This window comes from Xiphophorus hellerii, chromosome 20 (genome assembly GCF_003331165.1).
Source record: "Xiphophorus hellerii strain 12219 chromosome 20, Xiphophorus_hellerii-4.1, whole genome shotgun sequence".
In the NCBI taxonomy this organism is placed as follows: domain Eukaryota; kingdom Metazoa; phylum Chordata; class Actinopteri; order Cyprinodontiformes; family Poeciliidae; genus Xiphophorus; species Xiphophorus hellerii.
In genome coordinates, this window is record NC_045691.1 from 6,365,270 (window position 1) to 6,388,134 (window position 22,865).

The 22,865-nt window shown below is 34.2% G+C and overlaps 1 protein-coding gene across 1 annotated transcript; it reads right to left on the reverse strand.

Annotated features, from left to right (window-relative positions):
* Positions 1-11,406: 11,406 nt before the first annotated feature.
* LOC116710796 (immunoglobulin-like and fibronectin type III domain-containing protein 1) lies at positions 11,407-22,795 on the reverse strand. Its single transcript, XM_032550038.1, is given in 23 exon segments — positions 11,407-11,841; positions 11,929-12,255; positions 13,183-13,479; positions 13,656-13,770; positions 13,773-13,850; positions 14,350-14,435; positions 14,518-14,826; positions 14,902-15,030; positions 15,124-15,303; positions 15,396-15,692; positions 15,784-16,077; positions 16,215-16,356; positions 16,440-16,564; positions 16,653-17,138; positions 18,086-18,358; positions 18,489-18,651; positions 18,768-18,881; positions 18,987-19,170; positions 19,593-19,638; positions 19,715-19,756; positions 19,824-19,923; positions 20,010-20,146; positions 20,229-22,795. Coding segments are annotated over 23 exon segments (4,059 nt in total). The 5' UTR covers positions 20,359-22,795; the 3' UTR covers positions 11,407-11,836.
* Positions 22,796-22,865: the final 70 nt, after the last annotated feature.

Sequence of the window (22,865 nt, forward strand, 5' to 3'; positions counted from 1 at the left end):
GTGTCAAACTTGCCAACAAACTTCTGCTGACTACGACTTATTTGACACTAAAAGTTTTCACACTTGTTTTGTTTAAATCATATACAAACTTGCTAGGAGCTTACTTAGAAAAAAAAAGATATTGTGAACATGATTTTATGGGAAATCAGTCAAATTAGTATAAGCAAGTGATTATTTTTTACAAATATACAGTTAAGTCCAGCTTATTTATTATTGCACTTTGTCCTCTATGAGTCATTTTTAGACTATGAATTTGGCATAATTATTTCCCCAGCTGGCGTACTGCAGCTTTAGGACATGCATTGAATATTCATCAAATTGTGTGTCATCTCTCCAGGGGGGATGGTTTATGTTCTTATATCATCTGAATGCAGGGAGGATTCTTGTAACCTTGTTCCTTAAGCATTGATTCTCTCAAAATCCACGTCTGTTCTGATAGCAGTCTTTCGTTTTCTTCTGCATACCAATTGCTCCCAGAAGAACTGTTGGATTTAGGCGGCAGCAAACTTGAGGATATCTTCCGTAAGAAAATGTGCTGGCTGTTCTTGCAGATATTCCTGGCATAAACCATTCCGAGCCACCGCTTTTTGCCTTGAGAATTACTGTGTGTTGCTTTAAGACACTTTGAAGTAGTCTTAATTGAAAATAGAAAATCGAATGGTGCATTTCATTTCCTACATAAAATGTATACCGTCACATCTTCTTTTTATCTTAACTACATAACACATTTATTTCTGGTTATATTCCTGTTTTTCCAGAAAAAGAATTACTAATTTTGTAATTTTTGCTAGTAGCTTTTAAGGAATAGATAAGTCTGTACTCTTTATATAGTCTTGTTTTACACATCTTAAGTTTAGATGTGTAAAACAAGACGATATATAAGTTAAGTTCAGCATTTTAGAATTATATTAGAATTGATGGATTAGCTTCTATGTGCTGCATACATGTTTACATTGTTTCATTTACTATTTGGTATCGATGAAAATAAAAAATGTTGTGAATGATAAAGTTGCTTCAACAGTACTTGTTCTAAGCTTAATTGCTTCAATTCCTGGAGTGTGAGCATACTGTTTATCGTTTACATAAAAATTGTGCATTATTTCAGATAATATTCTAAGCATATTTGCCTGTTTCCTTTTGTAGCGGTAACATCTGCCGAAATGAGAGTGAAGGCCATGTATATCATTAGCTCTTTCCACACAACAGTTCCTTCGTATCAGCTAATAAAAAACTTGTCCTTGTGAAGCAGCTGATGTTCCACTGTCATATTTACACACAGTCACTGATGCAGGTCATTGCTCTCGTAAAATTACATGTGGGATAAGCCAGAAAGAACAACATTGTGTCGAGAGGAGGATTACTATGACTGCTCACCTATTCTGCTCATGCATGCCAGTTCAGATTCGTGATTTCCTCCATGGTTAGGGTGGGGCAGAGGTGTAATTCTAATGGATTTTCTTCAAAGTCTCCCATTTCATCTTTGGTTTCTTTTTCAAGTATGCTACTAAGGGAGTGAGAGGGTTCTCAGAGTTGTCTTCAGAGCGAAGTAGTGGGGCTGGTGTGTTGTATTTACGAGCATTTTTTAAATATCTAATGTCTATAATTCAGTGATATTTAGCACACAGTTATCTAATAAATATGCTGAATAAATTCCCAAACCTTGTACACAAAATTCATATAAACCTGTGAATTTCCACAATTTGGAAATCCTTTGATTGTCTCATAATTGTTCCAAATGTTTTGCTAACAATCATCCACACACACACACACACACTGATACCTATGAGAACAATTTATCAAAACATTTTAACTTAATAATTAGGACTGGATGAAGCAGCTGGAGTACCGAAAAGGAACCTACTCATGTATTTGGGAAAACATGGAAATTCCATGTAGAAACACCCTATTAAAAACCCAAGACCATTTTGCTGCAGGGCACCAATGCTAACTGCTCCAACAAGTAGTCCATCCAGAAAACAAAACTCACACAACAACAACAGCTACAAAGACAAGTAATTAAACTTACCTGAGCATTTTGGTTGCTCTTGGGGAATTTTAGAACTCATTGTAGATTTTGTTTGTTGGTTGTGACTGAATTCTTGATGTCTTTTGGCTAAAGTAGAAAAAAAAAGGATTATAAAAACTGAACTGCAGTTTACATTATTTGTGTTTCCTTTTCTTAATTTATTATCTACTGTATATATTGAGTCATTTTCTTAATTTGTTCATATATATATAATATTTTTTATTATTAATCATGATTTTTGATTTCAAGTTTGCTAATATAGCACTTATTGTATGTATGTTTGTTAAACCTTAAAATGAGAGAAAGGGAGAAAATAATTAGTGGAGAATAAAGTCGTAATTTATTTAGTCATTACAGTTTTTAACATTCTTGAGCGACTCTTCCCTCATGGCTTCTAATAAACCCAGTGTCACACCTAAAAACAGAGCCATGGCACAGGGAAGGTTTAAAACACTGTCTTGAAGCTTCTCAGGTGGCAAATGTTGCCATATGACATCAGTCTGTCATTGGGATGGCTTGAGTGCTGCGTGACTTGTGGAGACAGTTGGAGACAAACTGGGAAACTGTAAATGAGGAATGTGAAATCCCACCTAGTGCCTTGCTGGCCAGCAATTTTAACTGCTTTGGGACCAAACATAGCAAGGCATGTTGTAGCAACCAGACAAGTAAGAGGCACATTTTAAGTTAACATTAAGCCTTTTCATGCCTTAGGTTGTTTTGTGTCTTTATTAAAAAAATTTTTAGTAGATTTTTGTCATACTACAGCTATAAACGCTGTATGGTTTTGAAGCATAAAAGAAATAAATCTTTATTTTATTGAGTTTTATGACGAAATTTTAACAAAGTATAAAATGCCATTCCACAAATTCCAGTAAATTAGAAGAATGGAAATGTAGGGGTCAATATTTTCTTAGTTCAACAATTCTGATATAAGCAGAGAATAAAGACTTTTTAAGTAAAAGCCAAAATAGAAAGAGTTGGAAAAAAATTATTTCAGTGAGGTTTTCTTTGCTGTTCTGAATTTTTTGAGATTTAAAAAGACTGTAATTTTTCAAAAGGTGCAAATGTCCTTCAACATCTATGGCTTTGGAAAAAATATATTAAACCTTTGATGTGTCACAAATTCTGTTTGACAAAATGATCACAGACTCCTGCTCACTCGTAAAGGTCACATTCCTCTGTCACTTTCTTTTTTGTAATCTTTGATCATAAGTAAGGGTGTTTTCAGGAAGTTCAAGCTATATTATAAACCTGCTTATAGCATGTCAGGCTTTATTTCTTTGGATTTTTGCTCTTTCAATGATCGAATGTATAAAATGTTTGAGAATACATCATGTTTCTGCCAGTTATGTTGGCATTTGACATTATGACTCCTTCAGTTTGCTATGAACAAAATTCCTTTAGCATAGCATGTAACATATAAATATGTTCTTCAATAATGTCAATGAAATCTACCTGTATAAGTCTACGGAATGACAAATGCAGTATTTACTTTGACAAAAAACAAGTTGGAACTATCGAATTTGAGTGGTTTACCCTCTTTTATCAAATTGTTTCAATAATTCTGCTAGTTTTCTGACAATCTGAGTAATTTAAGAACTAATTAAAACATTGTTTCAGTTTTCCAATTATAGAAGAGTTTATACTTAATTACCGATCATATAACTTTTTTCTGAATTAATAATAAATCACACTTACTTTCAGCTCTCAGTTGGTTTTTCTCAGATAAACATGTTTTAGCTTCTGCTCCTCTCACTAGGCGATATTACAGCTGTGGCTCCCCTTTTTGTTTGGTGATTAAAGTTTGGAATGCTTAATAACTCCTTACATGGACACTTTGTAAATCCTATTTTACCACAGCACGAAATGATATCTCTAGGAAAGCGATCACTCTCCAGTTGGCACTGAACAATCTTTATAACTGTTCATTCAAACTGATACTAGATATATCAAGTCATTTATATTAAGATCATAAAAGAAAATGTCAGCAATATATATTAATATCAGGAATGTAAAACTATGATAAATTGCTATGCATCACTATTGGCACTACATTTGTAACGGACATCACAGTACCACACAGAATCTGACATATAAATCTCCATTACATGTGTGTTTTAGTTTTCCCTCATGCAACATACAACACCATCCACAAGCTTTTCATTGGCACCATCATACCCTTTTAGTAATGTGACCACTCAAGTATGGACTTCATTGGTCTATTAAGATCAACATGATACATTTTACTTAGTAAAATGATCCAATTTTGTTGGTATTAACGGATCCCCTGTTCCAATAATTATCCGTATGCATCAGCTGGAATCTCACAGCAGGCCTGTGGCATTTTATTGGTCACACTGAACCTGCTGTTGCATTATAAAAAGACAGTTAATCATTGAGTTTGGGTTACTCTGGACACTGTGTGCCGAGATTTTTTTTCAGTTTATATTGTCATAGGTTAAATACGCATGAAATTTTCAGACTGTGAGAAGTAACCCCAAGCTTGTTAAAGAAGGTGATACAGCTGAGAAGGATGCCTGATGACATTTGTGCAGATTAACAGAAATGTTACCCCTGACCTGGTGGAGAAAATGAGGTAATCTCTCAGATATAGTGCCGGCAGACATTTTGCTCGTCAAAAAGTCTGAATTTACATATAAACTTTCTTCTCCTGGCTTAGCTGTTTGTGAAACATGTCAGACATTACTAGTCTGCTTGTGCTGGATGTTGGAATATCAACAGAATACTCATCTTAGTTTGTAGAACGAATGGAGTGTTTGCCTATACAATAATTATAAAATCTTAGAATCGTTCTTAGAACGAAGTAGATATAATCATTTTAAGGTTTACAGGCATGTTGGCATGTGGATGTATACATCCAAGACCGTGTGTACTTTAAACATGAGAATTAATTCTGCTTGAGAGAACTTTACACTTTCAAAGATTTCTTTTACATACTGTATGTTCCCATTGTTTTTATTACTTCCACTATCTTGTGGTCAAGATCTTTGCCTTTTCTGGATCATCCTCACCATGAAATGCCTGCCAAGGAGGTATCATCAAACTTATTTTAGAGTTTGTACATTTGCTACTTGTTCTGGACTAGGATATATCTGAGAAATCTGTCTCTAATATTGTATTATCATTAATTTAAATTTCAAGACGGCTGATAAATGAGTTGACTAACACCATCATAAAATCATACCACAAGTGCTACTGCAGGTGGTCATTAGTGATTTAACATCACTGTTTCTATAATGTGGAAGTGGAGGATACCAGACTGAGTTTTTTCATACAGATTATGATTACTGATCAATGGTAGGTGGGGAGGTTACTATTTTCTGAACATTGCTTAAGTAAAAGGAATGTTTGAAATTGTACAAAGCATATTAAACTAGGAATCTGATGCAGTTTCTTAAGGGATTTAAGATACATTGAAAAATACAATAGGTGGTAGTGTATAGGGGGGAGGGGAATATTAAGATTTACAACAAATACTGACAACAAAGCTTGTGGTGGCAAAAAAGAACCTACCCTTGTAGTTAAAAGTTTCTTGCTCTCCAAATAAGTTGTGACATTTCAACGTGACTTTAGAAATGTCAACACGTAGATCACTGGGCAGATAGTCCTTCATGTGATGCCATAAATCTTTATGTGGTTAATGTTGCATCTTAATTTTTCACTTGGAGCATCAAATGAAATGTAACAGATTTTCATGGTTTAAGAAGAAATCTTTTGTGTATGTTTAATTACTTTTGGTGGGAGTAACTACCAAAGCAAACTGATAATTGACCAAATTAAGCAGAAGACCCACTGATTGATGATTGACCAAATGACCTTCTTGTAATCAAACACCTTCCTCTGCTATTTCTTTCTTTCTTTCTCAGTCTTTGTGACTGCAGTATTTTTATCCTCTATCCTTTGTGCATCAGAACATTGCTGTATAGAATTGCTGTGATTTGATGATCCCCATCACTTGCCTCACAATTATTCTTATTGGTTTTGGGATCATATTTGGCCTGGTTTCTCTATGCTTAAGAAATATCCATAATTTTTACTCCATGTTATCATTAACTTTTTAACTCCAATGTGGACTTTTAAAGGAGGAGAAAAAATAAGGGATATTTTTAGACAGAGCAGATTAACCGTGGCTGGAGAGAATGCACACTTCATAATCTACCTTTGTCCAACTGGGGGTCATGGCCTCCAGTAAATAAATCTTCATTTTTGCTTGACAACAAAGTTTTCCAGTACTTGCTGGAACTTTAAGAAAATCTGAGGTGGAAGTCTTCAGAATCCAATCCCTGGTTTCTAACCAGCTTTACAGACATAGAAAATGCTTGTGAAGTTGATGAAATTAATATAGATGAAACTGTTACTTTAGTTCAAAATGATCTTTAAGTATAAATACACAATTCATAACTTAGAAATTCACATTTTAGTAACATCTTTAAGTAAAATTTTATTTTGCTGTTAAGATGACAAGTGGGAGATTAACAGTAATTTGTATCACAATTTGTTTTCCTCTACAGCCTGTAGTTCCTCATACTGTCGTTGCTCAGTGTTACCACCATCCTGCAAAGACATGCAATATTCTAGGGTTTCAACAGTATGGGGTTGCGAGAAGATGAGTTAACCAGTCACATGATAGGTCACATGCTGTGTAAAACTCTGAACCTCTCAGCCTAAGTATCTTAATATGCTTGTAAATCAGAGTTGCCAACGTGACATGAAACATGGTGTGCAATGAATTTTAACCTTTCTGTTCACATCTTCTGACATTTTGAGGCAAGACATTTACATAATTGATACTTCAGCTTCAATTCTCAGTGTTTATTTTTTTTCCAATACAACAACTTATGTTCTCATTTTTTGTTCTATGAAGCTCATATGTACTACATTCCTAATAGGTTTAAGTGTGAATATATATATGTTTAAATATAGCTTTTCCTGACTTACTTCACTTGTAATACTGGTAGTGAAAAGCTAAATATATTAAATTCGGAAGCATTTTGAAACCTGAACTTTAAGATAATTTAATCATTTAACATTTGTTTTGACTACTTGGATTTGATTTTGTTGAAAGTCTACATTGCCATTGATGTGAAAGGGTTGTGTAATGTTTATTTTTTAATCCTAAATAGCTTTATGTGGTTGTTGCTGGCTGCTGATCTTAAGGCAACCAGCTGCTTCTGTGACCAATGCTGCTCCCAGCAGGAGTCCATATCCTCACAGATACTCAAACCAAGCTGAAATTATTTAATGCAAGGCACAGCTAAAGGCAATTTACACAAGCTTATGGGTATCTTTAAAGCTGAGGCTGATTAGAGCAGGAGAAGTTAAAGTTTTGATTTCTGCAAAATTGTAATATTAGGTTAAAATATTGTGTAGTAGATCATTGGGGACTGGAAAAATGCAGAAAAAGAATAATTACTGCAACAGAAGCAATTATCAGGATTTTGGTTGTGCAAAAAGAAGTAGGAATTAGTCCAAAGATTCACTATAATATATTTTATTATTTGATAACTAATTGTAACAGAAAGTACAAATTAAAGTATGATTAGTGTTGCTCAAATACAATGCATAGCATTGGAATTTAAATTCATCTTAAATCTTTAAGGCATTAATTGAGATTAAAAATAAAGTTAAATTTTAATGAATTGTGCCTGGAAGTAAAATTTAGAAAACTGAGGAGACATGTACACATTAAACCTAAATCTAGTGTTTATGACCATGAATGTGCACTTTCAATTTGGTTGTTATTTTGGGGATGAATATCAATAGCAAATCACATGCCATCATTTTCTCGTTTTCAGCTATTTTAAACTTTTTGTTTTATGTTTTGATACAGTATCCATCTCTCAATATTTAACATATCTATAAAACGGTTTAGCTGATAGTTGGATGAATGCTGTATTATACTTGGCTCTTCTGTGATCCTCCTCCATGGATCTTTTTTCCTTGTCTGATATCTGAGAGTTGTCTGGTCTGAAAGCCATTAAATCCTTACAGGAAAACCGTGCGCTCTCTGACAAAGTCCCACATTGCCAGTCCTTATGTTTGCCAAGAAAGGGGATTGACTTTTATATTTTCATCACGAATCAAAATTTCTTGACAGCACAAAGCCAATGAAATCCAAAGAAAACAGCAGTTTGGAAAAATCAAATGAATTTTATTTTATTTTGAAAATTAAATATGGCCGTGTTAAATCATTAAAAATCATTTTTTTCTATCTACTTTTCACATTTTTACTGTTTAATCTAACTTTAATATATATATATATACATATATATATATATATATATATATATATATATATATATATATATATATATATATATATATATATATATATATATATATATATATATATAATGTTTATACAACATAAAGTAAATCACTGAACACAGATTTGTGCTTTCTGTAGTAAAGTAAACCAAGGGAAATATTGTTTGTTGCTTTAAGAGATTTTTTCATTAAATGACTTGAAGCATCCTATAAAGGAAAAGTACTTATTTTCTTCGCCCTCTCATACGACCACTCCCACTGCTTTCAGACAAGCTTATTTTCTTTTAAAACTAAGAACTTGACAGCACACAATTGAAATATAGCAGTGTATTCATTTGTTTTGAAATTATCATAATTTTCATTAGATTTCTCCAGGTAGCCAATTTCCCACCCACTGGTTTTGTTTTAACAGATATTGCTCTGCAATACCTTCACAAGTACTGCTCTTTTATCACAATTGTATCCTTGCTCCTGGTATATTCTTAGCACTTTTAAAAGGATTTGCAGAAAATTTATATTGGCAGTTTTGTTTACTTTCATTCGTCTTTGTCATGTAGCCTTTCTTTCTATGAACAGTTCACTTTTACTAATTTTTTTGTTTTTTGTTTTACTTATGGCAAATTTGAAGAGTTGCCGTAAGTTATTAGACAGTAACTTTATCATCACTGAACTTGTTTCTTTTTTTGGCTTACACTTTCTCAATTATATCAAATAAATGTTCTGTCACGTAAGAGTTTACAGCTAAGTATGCAAATAATATGACAACAATGACTAGATGAATATGTTTGTACCTATTGTTATTGTTGTTATGTTTAAAATTTCAACATAATTTTAGACATTTTAATTCTAATTTATACCAGCCTTTTTTCTCTTCAAAAGCTTTACTGAGAAATAGGTTTAAATGCAGTAAATCATCAGGTTATTAATAACAGTCAACTTTAAACAATCCACTTTCTAACTCTCTTTTTTTTTGTTTTTAAATATTGATTCACACTCACAGAGCTAGTGGGAGACAATCTAGGCAGTAGGGACCTAATTTTAAAATTTTTTTAACTTTGAGGCATGAAGCAATAGTACAATGAAGCATGTGCAAATTTTAATTAAACTTTTCCAATTATTGTTTTTTTAATTAGCAGAGGGCTTTCTCATAAAAGGCAAATATGAGTCACGTTGTTGAAATTGTATTTGTAGGAAAATCTCTGGGAGTACGTACACATTTAATTGCATTTTTTATTTTGTCAAATGTCAGCATTAATACAACTAGGCTAGATTAGCCATGGAGATTCTAACAGGAATTGGATTTGAAGTAATCTTTTAGTTTTGGATTGTTCCGTTCATTTTATATAGAAACATATTTCAAACCAGTGAGTGTTTGTTTTTTGTCTGTCTTCTCAAACCCCTGGTTTGTATCATAGAAAAGTGGTTCGTGCGCTGCTTGGTTTTGCTGAAAAAAGGGAGACATTCCTTTGCTCTCCATCTGTTCTCAGTTTAAGAATTGGTGGAGTTTTAAAACATTTAGAAATTTGAACATCCTGTTTTGGAACATCTTTGCTGAAGAGAAAAGATTGCTGCAAAATCCATGACTCAATTCAATCAACTGGGTTTCCATAGATTGAAAACCTTGTACCAAATGAATTTAACCGCAGTACAGTACAACTATGATTTAATTAGTCAGCATCGAATTAAAATTGTCTATACAATTGGATTAAGTTGATTGTGTATGTTTGTACATAAATTGGATCTGCTGTATGTGTAGCACCTTGAGGCAACACAATTTGCAAATTTTATTTAATTAAACTAAATTAAACCCCATAGAGAAACGGGGGAGAGAGCTAAAAATAAGTGAGGCTTTCCAACCTCAAAGATTTGGAGTTTAAGATGAAAAATAAAATTGTCAAATACCAGAATAATCATTCAAAGGAGCTTTTTAATTACTGTAAATCAAATGGAGGTTTATTATTCAAAGAGGTGTATATAATTTTCAAAATATTTTTGACTTGTATATTTTTTATAAACCCAAGTATGAATTGGATTTATGAGAAAGATGATCACTTATAAGATCATATTTTAAATTAAAATAAAGTATAATCTACATATAATAAAAAAGTTTGGAATATATGAAGAAAATATTCTGAACATTGATTTTGGAGAAATATACTTTTGTTCACATTGATCACCTAGAAATGTTTTTCTATTTCAAAAGTCTTCAGGAGATAGGTTTGTCTGAACTTTGAACGACCATTCACCATAATTGAATGATGCTCAGTTGGTGGGGAATATTTCAAGCTATGCAACAAAAGGAACTACAGCTGCTCCCAGGCATCAGAAGACAATGTGTGTGTGTGACTTCATATTTTCACCTTTTATATGTTTTACTTCAAGAGGTCATTGAGCTCAGATGTTCTATATTCTGGCTGATGAAAATATTGGGAAAAAAAAGCTAACATGAGTAAAAGTGCTGGTAATAAAGGATCATATACTTAAAATTTTACTTATTTTATAAAAATTCAAAACATTTTAACTGAAGAAAAACACATTTCACAGAATGCTAAAACACATCAAAAACAAAGATAGTAAGCAGAAACTCTAGTTTATTAGTCATTCTTTAGCTTATATTTTAGACACTGTAGAGTACTCACTAATTAAATGCAGATTATCCTATTATTGCAACCCAGAAAATGAATTAGAACAATATTAGAATCCCAAAAAAATTCTTCCAGAAGAGGAACATTTAGTTTTTATTATTACTTAGAAACTGTGAAGTACTCATTACTTTTACAAATTTAGAGCGCACTTAGAAAGTCCAGAGAATACTTATACTTATCTAGCAACCCAGAATTCCAGAGAATACTTACACTTATTTAGCAACCCAGAACAGGTATTAGAACTTGGAACCCAGAAAAATTACCTTAGCAACTAAATTTTAAACTCCTGGTCTTCCAAACCAGAAAAGGAATTAGACCAGAGGATACTAACTTATACTTATCTACCAATCCTGAATAAGAGTATCTTTGGATCAACATTATTAGCTTTTTCTTCTTTTGCTCTTTCCTTTGGTTTGTTATTTTGTTTGTATTTCCTTTTAATTCATGTAAAGCACTTTGTATTGCCTTGTTGCTGAAAATGTGCTATATAAATAAAATTACCTTTACCTTTCACCTTTCTAATTCTATATTTTTAAACACAGTATTTTTGGCTTGCTGAAAAGACTGTTGTCAGATGGCAGTTTATGTTTCTAATGTCATTACATATTGGTGAGTTTGATTGTCAAATATTCTTTTGTCTTTGTCTTCAGGTCCGCTCCAAGTAGAATTTCTTGAATTTAACGCTACTAGTTTTATGTGATTTTAATCTTTGTTTTTCAGTGCTACAGTTTTATTTGATCAGACTTGATTTAATTATATTACATTGTTCCACACTTAAAATAGAATCAACAATGTTGACAGACTTGAAGCTGATGAATTTTCTTCATTGATTTTGATGCAGCGGGGCTCTACAGAAGGTCAGAACTGCTCCAGCATGTTAATCTAATGGAGTAAAAGAAGAGAACAATGATTTATGTTTTTCATTGGTGTTAAATTTGATGTGTAACATTATATATTTAGGTTTTTTACCTCTCACGTCAAGTTTTGTTGAGCACTCTACTCTCCCCAGAGAATTTTCTGCAACAACAGTGTAATCCCCACTGTCTTTGGGCCCAACATTGAGTATTAACATGGAGCAGACTCCACAGGTGTTGGTGATGTAGTAGTTAGTGTTGGTGTTGAGGCTGATGTTATTTTTGTACCAGGTAACATGGGGTCTGGGGTTCCCTGTCACAGCACAACTCATGTAGCACTCATATCTTTGAGGACTTTGGTGCATTTTTAGAGGAACAGAAAATGATGGAGAATGTCTCAAAGCTGCAGCTTTAGAATCTTGAAGTTTCAAAGAGAATTTCTCTGAAAAAACATAAGAAAAATTGTTATAGCACATAATGACTGTCTGTTTAACAACTGAATTATTTTTACTTATCTGGTTGTGAAAATAGCATTAAGCATCTGTGCTAAAATGAATTATTTTTACAATTTTAAATGCATTATTTTGTAAGGGAAAGGACATGCTAATTTGCAGTGCCGAATTTCTCTGCATTGCTGATGAACGGTCACTTATGTAGCAAAGCACAGTTATTGCAGCATGTTACTTAACCAGAAATTATCCAGATGTTGTCCTTCAGATATGATTTTACTATGAAATGATTCCTTGTGAATTTCAAGATGTAAGGCAGGTCAATATCCATGTGACCATAAAGAGGACACAACTTTACTTGATGAGTAAACAGTAATTCATCCAGTCTATTGTTGGATCTAAAGCGGTACAAGAAGGATAGAAATCAAATAAGAGCCTCTTCATATTAATAAAATACCTCTTTTTAGGTGCCAAATTGTAACAAAGATTTAGATTTTTTTATTATTATTTTTATGTGACATTTGATGTATTTGTAATGTGAAGATCTACGGTTTACAAACAATACTGCATCCATATTTATTTTTACCTTAAGTACCTAATGTGGTCATTCATAAAGTTTTCATGCACAATTGCATCAAATAATGTAATTTACATTAATGTTAACATGCATGGAATGACAAATACAAGCTTTTGCACTAAGACGTGGCAGATTGACACAGATCAATCCAAATATTTTATACTGACATAAAAATTTGTTTACTAATGAAAACTGCATGTATCAGACAATATGTCAAAGATTTGAAAATGCCTTATTTCCTTTTTATTTTTGACTTGGTTTCTACATAGTTCATTAAAAAGATTTTACTTTTAACAAATCAGTTCTTAATGCACAGATTTGCTTCAAAGCTGTTAAAACTTGCCTTTCTTTTTGTTTACTTCCCAGATTGGTGACTCAGACGCTGCAGAAAGCCCCATGTCATTCTTGGCATAGATCCTGAACTTGTACTGCCTTCGGGGCATAATATTGACAGCAGTGAACCTGTTGTTGAAGAGATGGTCAGCCACAGTATGCCAAGTGTGTTTAACAGAATCGTGCTTGTCGACCACATAGTGCAGTCTGTCATCTTTCTTCTCATCTGGAGATGCAGTCCATGAAATGGTAACTGTTCCCGACACATTTTCCTCAAGTTCTACAGGGCCTGGAGGCTTAGGATCATCTACAGACAGGTAAGAAATCATTCTGATATTTACTCTAAAGTAGAACAACAAGAAAATGGCTAATACTCAACACTAGACGTTATTTCTGATCACAGAAATTATCATTTTATAAAAAGACAAAAGTTTCTTTTCATTTAAACATCGACTTGATTGATATCTCAGCTTTTCTCTGTACCTGTGACTCTTATTTCAACACTGGAAGTCTCCTGACCAACAAGGTTCTTCACAACAATTGTATAGATTCCAGTGTAATGGCGCTCCGATGAGGGTATCATTAGCTTGTGATGACTGTGTCTGTGTTGCTCACTGTTACATATTTGGGTAGAGGCAAGCCATCCTTGAGCCATGTGATCACTGGCATTGGAGAAGCCTGTCAAAAAAGCAGGAAATGCAGTTAAGGATGGGAATTTGTATTTTTGTAAAGTATCAAAGCAATGCTGTAATAAATCACTTCATCTTAGATCAGGTTCCAGTGTTGAAAGAACTCTTTCACTCAAGCATAAGCATGTAAATGAGAAGAGAATGCATCCATGTCATTGACTATTGTTAGCTATTAATAATTGTTATTATCTGTTGTTTATTTGCAATACTGTACACCATTGTTTGTTGTGAAGAAAAATGTGTTGAAACATATTTTGTTACTAAAAAAACTATTAATATTGCAGTGTGCAACATCTATTATGAAATTTACTCCCAATGCAGACCATCTTTATGGGTTAGAAAAGTTGTTACTTGTTAAGTTCAGTGAAGATGTTTTGTTTTATCTTAGCACTGGTATTAGGAGAATCACATAAGACACTGAATAATAAATAGGTTTTTGATTTTTACAATATACTAGATTGATGTTCATTTAATCAAGAAAACAGTACCTTAAAGTTGAAATTGATTCGAACTGAGTTCCCTGCCCTCACAACCATAAAGTTCTTCAATTTTTTGTCAGTGAAATGTGGTCTAACTGTGAAGATGAGAAAATATTTTAGACACCGATTGTCTGTAAAATTTTAAAATTGTCTGTTTTGTAATTTTCAGTGATTCACCTGGTGGCGGCATTGCAATGATGTAGTTGTCTAACTCTTGAGGCTCACCGTCTCCACCTTCATTGGTGGCCATAACTCTTACCCAGTACATTGCCATTGACTTAAGACCCACAATAGTGAATGTGGTCATAACAATGGGGCTGGTGTTACACCGGCCCCATTCAGGGTTTTCAGCTGGTCGTAATTCCACAAAGTATCCCTTAGCCTCATCTTGGACACCTTCTTCTTCTGCTGGTTTGGTCCAGCTCAGCGATAAGGTGGTGTAGGTAGAGTCTGTCACCTTCAGGTCAGTAACTTTACCAGGAGGTTCTGTAGGTGTAATCAGTTTCACAGTTACACATTGAGATGTTTGTGATCTCAGAAATCTTAAAAGCTATTACTTACTTTTTGGATCTCTGGCAATCACAAATTCTGAGGGTTGACTTGGATCTCCAACTCCAGACATATTGATAGATGACACTCTGAACTCGTACTCTATACCTTCAACAACATCCTTTACTGCATATTGTTTTGCTGTTGAGATGAAATACTTTTATGTGTTAAATGGAATTTAGTTCCTTTTTAAGACTTGTAAAAACAAAATTAGTAATATTAGAACAGCTTGACCTTTGATGGGCTCATCTGGTGGGTTGACCATGCCCCACAGATTACTCCCATTCTTGCGTTTCTCCACATTGTAACCCAAAATGTTTGCTCCTTCCGTATTTGCCGGTGCAGTCCATGCAAGATTTATACAGTCCTTGAAAGCACTGACAATTCTTGGTGTTGATGGAGGTCCAGGGTATGCTAAAGAAATCATAAAGTGTGCAACAAAGCGTGCCACACATGTAAATGTTTTTGCCCAACCACAGTGTATTTTCAATCTTGAGAAAACTCACCCTTTGTTCCAGCCTGGATGTCATCAGTCTCTATCATGTCACTAATGCCTTGTTCGGTTTCAGCCCTGATGTGGTAGCAGTATTTTCTGCCATGATCTACATCTGTGTCCCTGTACTTGGGCTCCGGACCAATCTTACCCAACTTTTGCCAGCTGTTTCGTCCAATTTGCTGGCGCTCCATAATGTAGTTGGTGACAGGGCAACCGCCACTATCTTTGGGAGGCCTCCATTTGAACTCAATGCAAGATGAAGAACTTTCAATGACATCCACAGGGCTTTGTGGTGGTGTTGGCTTAGCTGTATTAAGAAATTGACCATATGGATCTGATATTTGTACTGTGAAGTGTTTACAACATATTTTTTTTTAGAATGTGGTGGCAAACCTTACCTAGGACAATGAGTTTTGTGATGGCCTCAGTCGTTCCACATTCATTTTTAATTTTGATCTTAATTTCTCCAGTTGTTCTGCGTTGGCACTTGGTTAGCAATAGGCGGCTATGGGAGGAAGACTTCTCAATCTTAATATTGCTCTCCTCCATCAGCTCTTCTCCATCATTGTACCATTGGATTTTCATTGGTTCACGTCCAACAAATGTTAGCTTAAAGGATGCCTCTTTTCCAGCTTTGATTATTACAGGTTTCATAAACTCAGCAAGGTCATCAAGACTGATTCTTGGAGGATCTATGTCAGGGAAAAACAGTGTTTATAATTATGTTCTAACAAAATTCACTGAGCTATGCTTTAATTTTTAACTGTGCCATTTTAGTTGAACAAGCCTTCAACATAGCTTATGTAGTGTGGAGGACTTCAGATATTACCTTCAACATTCAACATAGCTTCCGTCTTACGCCCATCAGCTTCACATTTATATTTTCCAGCATCCTCTTCTTTACAGTTTTTAATAACTAGTTTCCGATAAGTCTCCTCTTTAATAATATTAATGTCCTCTGTTTCTGTTATCTGAAATTGATGCAATGTAAATCTTCTAGCGTCACAGATGATGAAGGTGAAGTTATTCCTTAATGAGTTTAAATAATCTTTACCTCTTTTCCATCTTTGTACCAGGTTGCATCACAGTCCTCGCAGCTTAGCTTACATAGCAGTTCTGCATCATTACCTATAACTGCAGTTACATCTGAGAGTCCAGCAGTGAAATAAACTCCTGGATCTGAAATAAATACATCACAGCCTTTGGACATGGTATACAATATGGCCAGCAAAACTCAGAATAAATATAACTTCTTAATGCACCTCACCAGTTACAGCTTCAGGGACAAGTGGGCCTGGTCTCAGTCTTTGTCTTTTCTCTTGAACAAATTCTTTCTCTTCAACAACAGCCTCCTTCTCTTTTGCAGGACCTGGTGCAGGTTTTTCTGTTTTTCCTTCCTTCACTTTTTCTTCTGCAACTATTGGTTTAGAATCTGCTACCACTTCTGGTTTTGTCTCTGGCTTTACTTTTGCTTGTTTCATTGGTTGAGGTTCAGTTTTAGGTGTGGCATCTACCTCTGGGATTTCTACAGGTTTTGGTTCTTCAGCTGCTGCCGCTGCCGCTGCTGCTGCTGCTGCTGCTGCTGCCTCCTCTTCCTCTGCCTTTTCCCTTGCTTTTGCAATCAGCTCATCTTGTTCTTTTTGTAACTTCGCCTGCTGCTCCCGAGCAACTTTGAAAACATCGTCTCCACCACCTCCTGCACAAGTTGTCTTGCGAGCTTTCTTTTTTCCAACCATACTTGGATCCGTGTTACCTATTAAAGAATAAAAAGTGGAAGGAAAATGTTTGCTGTATTGACTCTTGTAATATTTTTAGGAAGCTTAGTGTACTGCTAAACATAGAGTGTTACTGAAGTATTAACTTTTCTAACAATCAAACCAAAATGAAGTGATGAATAATTTTCGAGGAGACACTCTACTCCAACTATGGATGTTTATAAAGTGGCCTGACCAAGTTGTGCAGATGGGAGTAAACATCAGATATGATAATCATGTTTGTGGAGACCTGTTCTAACAAAAATAAATACTGTCAATCAACTAGAAGAAGATATCCTCCATCGTCTTCTGCTTATCTAGGACTCCAGCGTATTTTAGGATATCTCAACTTGATGGAATGATGGAACTTTTTATTGTATCTCCAAGGCTAAAACCAGTCATTGTATAGTGCAGGCTCATTTCAGGCATATGTGTTTGGGATTTTGTTCTCCAATTATAAACAGTATCCCATGACCATAGGTGAGAATTGGAACACAAAACAGAATAAATTGAAAATAATGTTGAAGTTTTTGTTTTTTCTCTACCCTGACGGACCAGAGCACTGACTACATCATATAAAAACAGGGACAGTTCATTCTTCAATCTTTCATGCTTCACAGTTAAGCCAAAAAGACTGACCCCTGGCCAAGAGGGAATGATCCACTGGTTTCCTGTTGACACTCATGGCTTCAGACTCGGAAAAGCTGACTCCAAGTCTGAAGTAAATATATATGTATTGTTTAATCTGATATTATTATAATTTTGAAACAATTTTTATTTTTGACAATCCTTGTCTTATCACAGAACATTAGTTAATTTGCAATAACTTATTACTGACTATTTACACTTATATATGATGGAAAGTGTAGATTTTAATGTTATAAACTTGAACAAGATAAACCTGCTTAAAACTTCCAATGCACCATTGAACATAATTTGTCCATACCCTCTACTATGAGCCAGGCACTGCAGGATTTAAGTCCAGCCACAGCTGAATAGATTCCTTTGTCCAGTAGCAGGCAATCTTTCACCACTAAAGTGTGAATCAGCATGTCGTCCGATACGGTAACATCATATTTATCTCCTTGCTCCACTGGGTTGTTTTTCCCCATCCAACTGATTTTTTTCATTGGACGTGAAAGCACACACTGGAACACAGCATCCTCTCTTTCCTCCGCTTTCACATCTTGAATTTTAACCAAAAAGTCTACATCTGGAACTAGACAAAGCAAAAAAAAAAGTGTATATATATATATGTTTGACATGGGAAAAATCCAATATTTGTAGAAATAATTTAATAATTGAACAAAAGCCTTAAGAAATAAATATTCAGTTGTTTATCCTCTTACTTTGTAATTCAGTTGAGAATATCTTGACTCCATCAATTTCCAGTTGATATAATCCTGCATCCTCAGGATTAACTCCATTTATACTGAACACAAACTTCTTTCCTACTCTTTTAAGTCCATGTTTTATCTCTGCGTCAGCATCAAAAGGAATCATAACTCCATCCTGTTGTAACAAGATAGAGAGGAAAGTTGAACTGATATAAAAAAACACAATTGTTACTTTCAGAAATTTTCATTTTTCTACTTTCTACTAAAATGTTGTATTAAAAGAACATTCACCTTGAATAGGAAAATTTTGCTGTTGGGGTCTTTCAGTGACATCTCAAGTTCAAACTCTGCTGCACCATTAGGTTTCAGTTCAATGGGCTTGAGGTTACAGAGTTTTTCAACAACCTAAACTCGTTTAAATCAAGGAAAAATATATTGACATTTATACAAAAATATTTTTCTTGAGCTTGAGTTGCATATGTGTTTTCTACAGATTGTATGAAAACCAACCTTTTCCTGCTCCTGCTCTCTCTCCAACTTCTTCTCGTTTAGCTTCTTGAGCATCCAGCGAAAATCAGTGACCCCATATTGTGCACAGATGTTCTCATATTCTCTCTTGTCTGTACTCAACAACAGTTCCCAAAATTGTTCATCGATTTCTAGCTGTTTCTCTTCCCTCGACTCTAAGTCCGCCCTCAAAAGGGGAACAAACAAACATTTCAATTCGATTCAGTTTATTTAAATAGCACCAAGTCACAACACAGTATCCAAAGGCTGTTTACAGTAAAAGTCAATTCAGTCAAGTCTTTCAGACAGATGCCCATTGAAGTACCTGCATTTCAAATTGAACATAGTTACAAAATAGTGCACTCAAGTTTAGTTGATTATTCAAATTGGTTAAAAAGTTTAGTTTTCTATCTAAGGAAATCCAGCAGATTGCATCAAGTCAGGGACTTGCAGCGTTCATTCCTCCTGGATGAGCACTTAATGAGAGTGAACCATTGCTTCCATTATTAATAAACAAATAGTAAATACATTAGAACGTTGGTTAGTTTTGAAAAACAAAACACGGACTGAAGGACAAAATATATAGTTAGAAATTTGTTTTCCACTTACGTGCTTCTCAAGTTCCTTTTGAAGTCTTCTGGTAACTCTCGAATTGCTACAACAACAAGCAGCTGAGTTATACTTATTTTTGTTAAAAAAGGAACCTATTTTCAGAAAAGTGGTCTGAATACCTGTTCTGGATTCTTTCATCGCTTTACTCTTCTTGTAGCCAACTAAATTAAGAAAATTTGAGTCGCATTATAATTTTCTGTCTTTGAGAAAAAATAGGTAGCATCTTACCTTCAATGACATTGAGAGTAACGGTAACAACTGCTTTTCCAAACTCATTTCTGGCATAACATTTGTAGGTATCCGCTTGATCTGCACATACATCAGGCATCTATCAAGAAACACAAAGTTTCTCTGTTTTTTGAAAAAGAAAATTGTACAGTTTGTCATCCATTAAACAATGAAAATGGCAAATACCTGTAGCTGATGTTCACCAGAAATGGAATCAAATGTAAACTTGTATCTCTCCGCATCTATTTCCCCATTGTTTCTCATCCAAGTCACAACTGGTGTTGGATTACCAGTAACTATTGCTCTGAAAAAGGCCATTTTTCCTACAAACATAGTAGAAAGAATTTAAAACTTGCATAGTGGATTATGTCACAATCAAAGACAAGGAAACTAAGCAAATTTTACCTTCTTGAATTGTGAGCGCGATAGGTTTCCGAGTGAAATCAGGAGTGCTCATGCCATCTGGTAATACTTCCACATACTGAGTGATCATAACTCCGGGCACCCGTGACTTCTTTTTAATTTTCACTGCCATTAAATAATAATTAAAAAAATGAAATAATCTGTACAATTTGATAAAGGAAGGAAATTCAGGATAGCATTGATAATGTCCATACTGTTAAAGAACTGTAGTCTGAACTGTCCTATTATTGATTTAATCAAGGTTTTAAACATGTAATTTAGTTGAATACATTTTAAAAAATCCACTTGTTTTTTGACTTACCCTGCCCCGGAGCAGTTAGTTGCTCTTCCTTTGCTTTGCAAATCTTAAACATCTTCAGACCAACTTCTCTGTTAATGCAGAATAATCACAATGCACTCTTAAATCACTTAATATGTTGTTTTGTGCTTTCCCTGAGTGGTATTTGTATAGCAATTTGTCTCAATTATCTTGAGTGAATGCCTGGGTTATTTGCTCTGTACATACCACATTACTCAATTTCAGTGAGTTCTGAAACTGGTCACTGTCTTTAAAATAGTTTATGTGCTCCAGATGGTCTAAATATGTTCTGGGTATCACTTATCATTGTGGAAACTGGAGGTTTATGGTTGGATGTGTTTTTAGAAAATGCAGTGTTGGTGGGAGTGTTGGTATCAATACTCAATAGTATAGATTAAATAGGCAATAGACTAAAATATATAAAATATAAGATGTACATTATTATGTGAAAATAAATGGTGTTTATTTTCAGGCCATAATGGCCTGTAGTTCACTTACGGCAGTCTTTATTTTACTGTTCAAGAAACTATCAACAGACTTACATAGTAAGAGGAAAGTTTTGTTTTTTTTAAACTTAGTTTCTGAATTGAAAAGAAATAGCCTATTATTTTGTCTACTTTAAAAGTTCATTTTTATTATAGATATTTCTATTTTTGCATTGCCAATTTTTTATATTGGCCATTAGGCATCAGAATAAGTCACTGAAATATATGTTAAACTATATTGTCTGATTTCTGTAACATTTATCACATTTATTAGAATACTTAGATCAATTTGAAAAATCTTTAAATCATAACATCATACTGACAAATTCATAACTGGATAAGGTATAAAGTATTTAATCATGTAACTTTATGGATATTAGTTTGATGTAGATTATGTTTCTCTTATTCGAAACAGCTTTGCTATGGCCTTATTTACTTTTTCGTTTTGTTCTCCAGCCCAAAAGGAACATCTTGCTAAGTCAGTATGCACAATAACAATTCAAAGACACAAAGTTAGATTGAAAGAGTCAAGCAGAGTTCTCATATCACTAAAGTAGATGCATATGTTAAAACTGTAGCAGTCTATTGTGTAGATGCATATAAAGAAAAAAAAAACTTTTTCCACTGATGTTATGAGTGCAGGTGATTTATGAATGTCAGGTCTCTTTCTTAAATTTCAGAGCCCCCCTTGAAACAGAACATATATTTTACCTATTTTTTGCAGTCTTTTAATGTCACCGTCTGGAGGAATGTGGGAAGAGGATTTTGTCATGAGCATATACGTAGTTATTCTGATTGTGAAGTACATTTATAATATGCAGCGCCATTTTTGTTTTACAGTAATATGAAATCAGAAAATGATATTGTCATTATTCATCACTTGGCATACCTGAACTATTCTGAATTCCCTAAAAAGTAACATAAGTACACAGCTATCAGGACCATTATTGAAATTTCATAGTAGAACCTTAGAGACATTCTTACAAATTGATAGACATGTGCTGATTTTTTTTTTTTTTTACTTTAACCATGAAGTTAATTTATGAAAACATGCACAAAAAGCTTTAGAAGTACACAGATCCCATCTGGTTTGATGTAGAAATCCAATCACCTGCTACAAATAACAGATCTTCCCATAAATGTACTTACTTTTAAAAAAAAACTTTTTTACGTTAGCTGCTTTCCTCTGCAGTCTGGTGCCAGCCAAGGTCCAGTGGATTCCTGAGTGTGGGTTCTGCCTTTTAAGAGGCCATAAAGGCACTCCATCCTGAGAGCAACCCAACCCACTGCTTTTTTACAGTGGTACATGGAGATAGGTTTACTTGCATATGCCACCTTACCATAAAGCGCTATAGGCTACAGGTTCAGAAAGGGTGTCATCTGAGAAACAACAGCATAGAATACCTGCAATCCTTATGTCTCAAAACTGCGAATCATAGCTTTAGGATAGCTGCAGGATGCCATAGGACAGTGTCAAAAGGTAGTTTTCATGGGTAGTTTTTCATTATCATGGGTAGAAAACACATAAAGCCTCTATCATGCTTTTCCTACATTTCTTAAGAGGTAAGGGGTTTTATTTATTTTGCTCCAACACCGGATTGGATTTTGATGTTAAGAAATGTCAGTATTGAAATATAGTTAAGTTGCTGAAAGACTATTATAAAAGCTCAGCTATAATTTCTTTTATGAAAAGCAAACTACACAAATAAACCAGAGCATGTTTTTGTAGCTTCAACTTGCATTCAGGACTTGCATCCAGAAATTATTCATGTTTTTAGTTGTTCAGGCTGTTAACCTTTCCTTCTTCCATGACACCACAAAGGGATGTTCAACAAT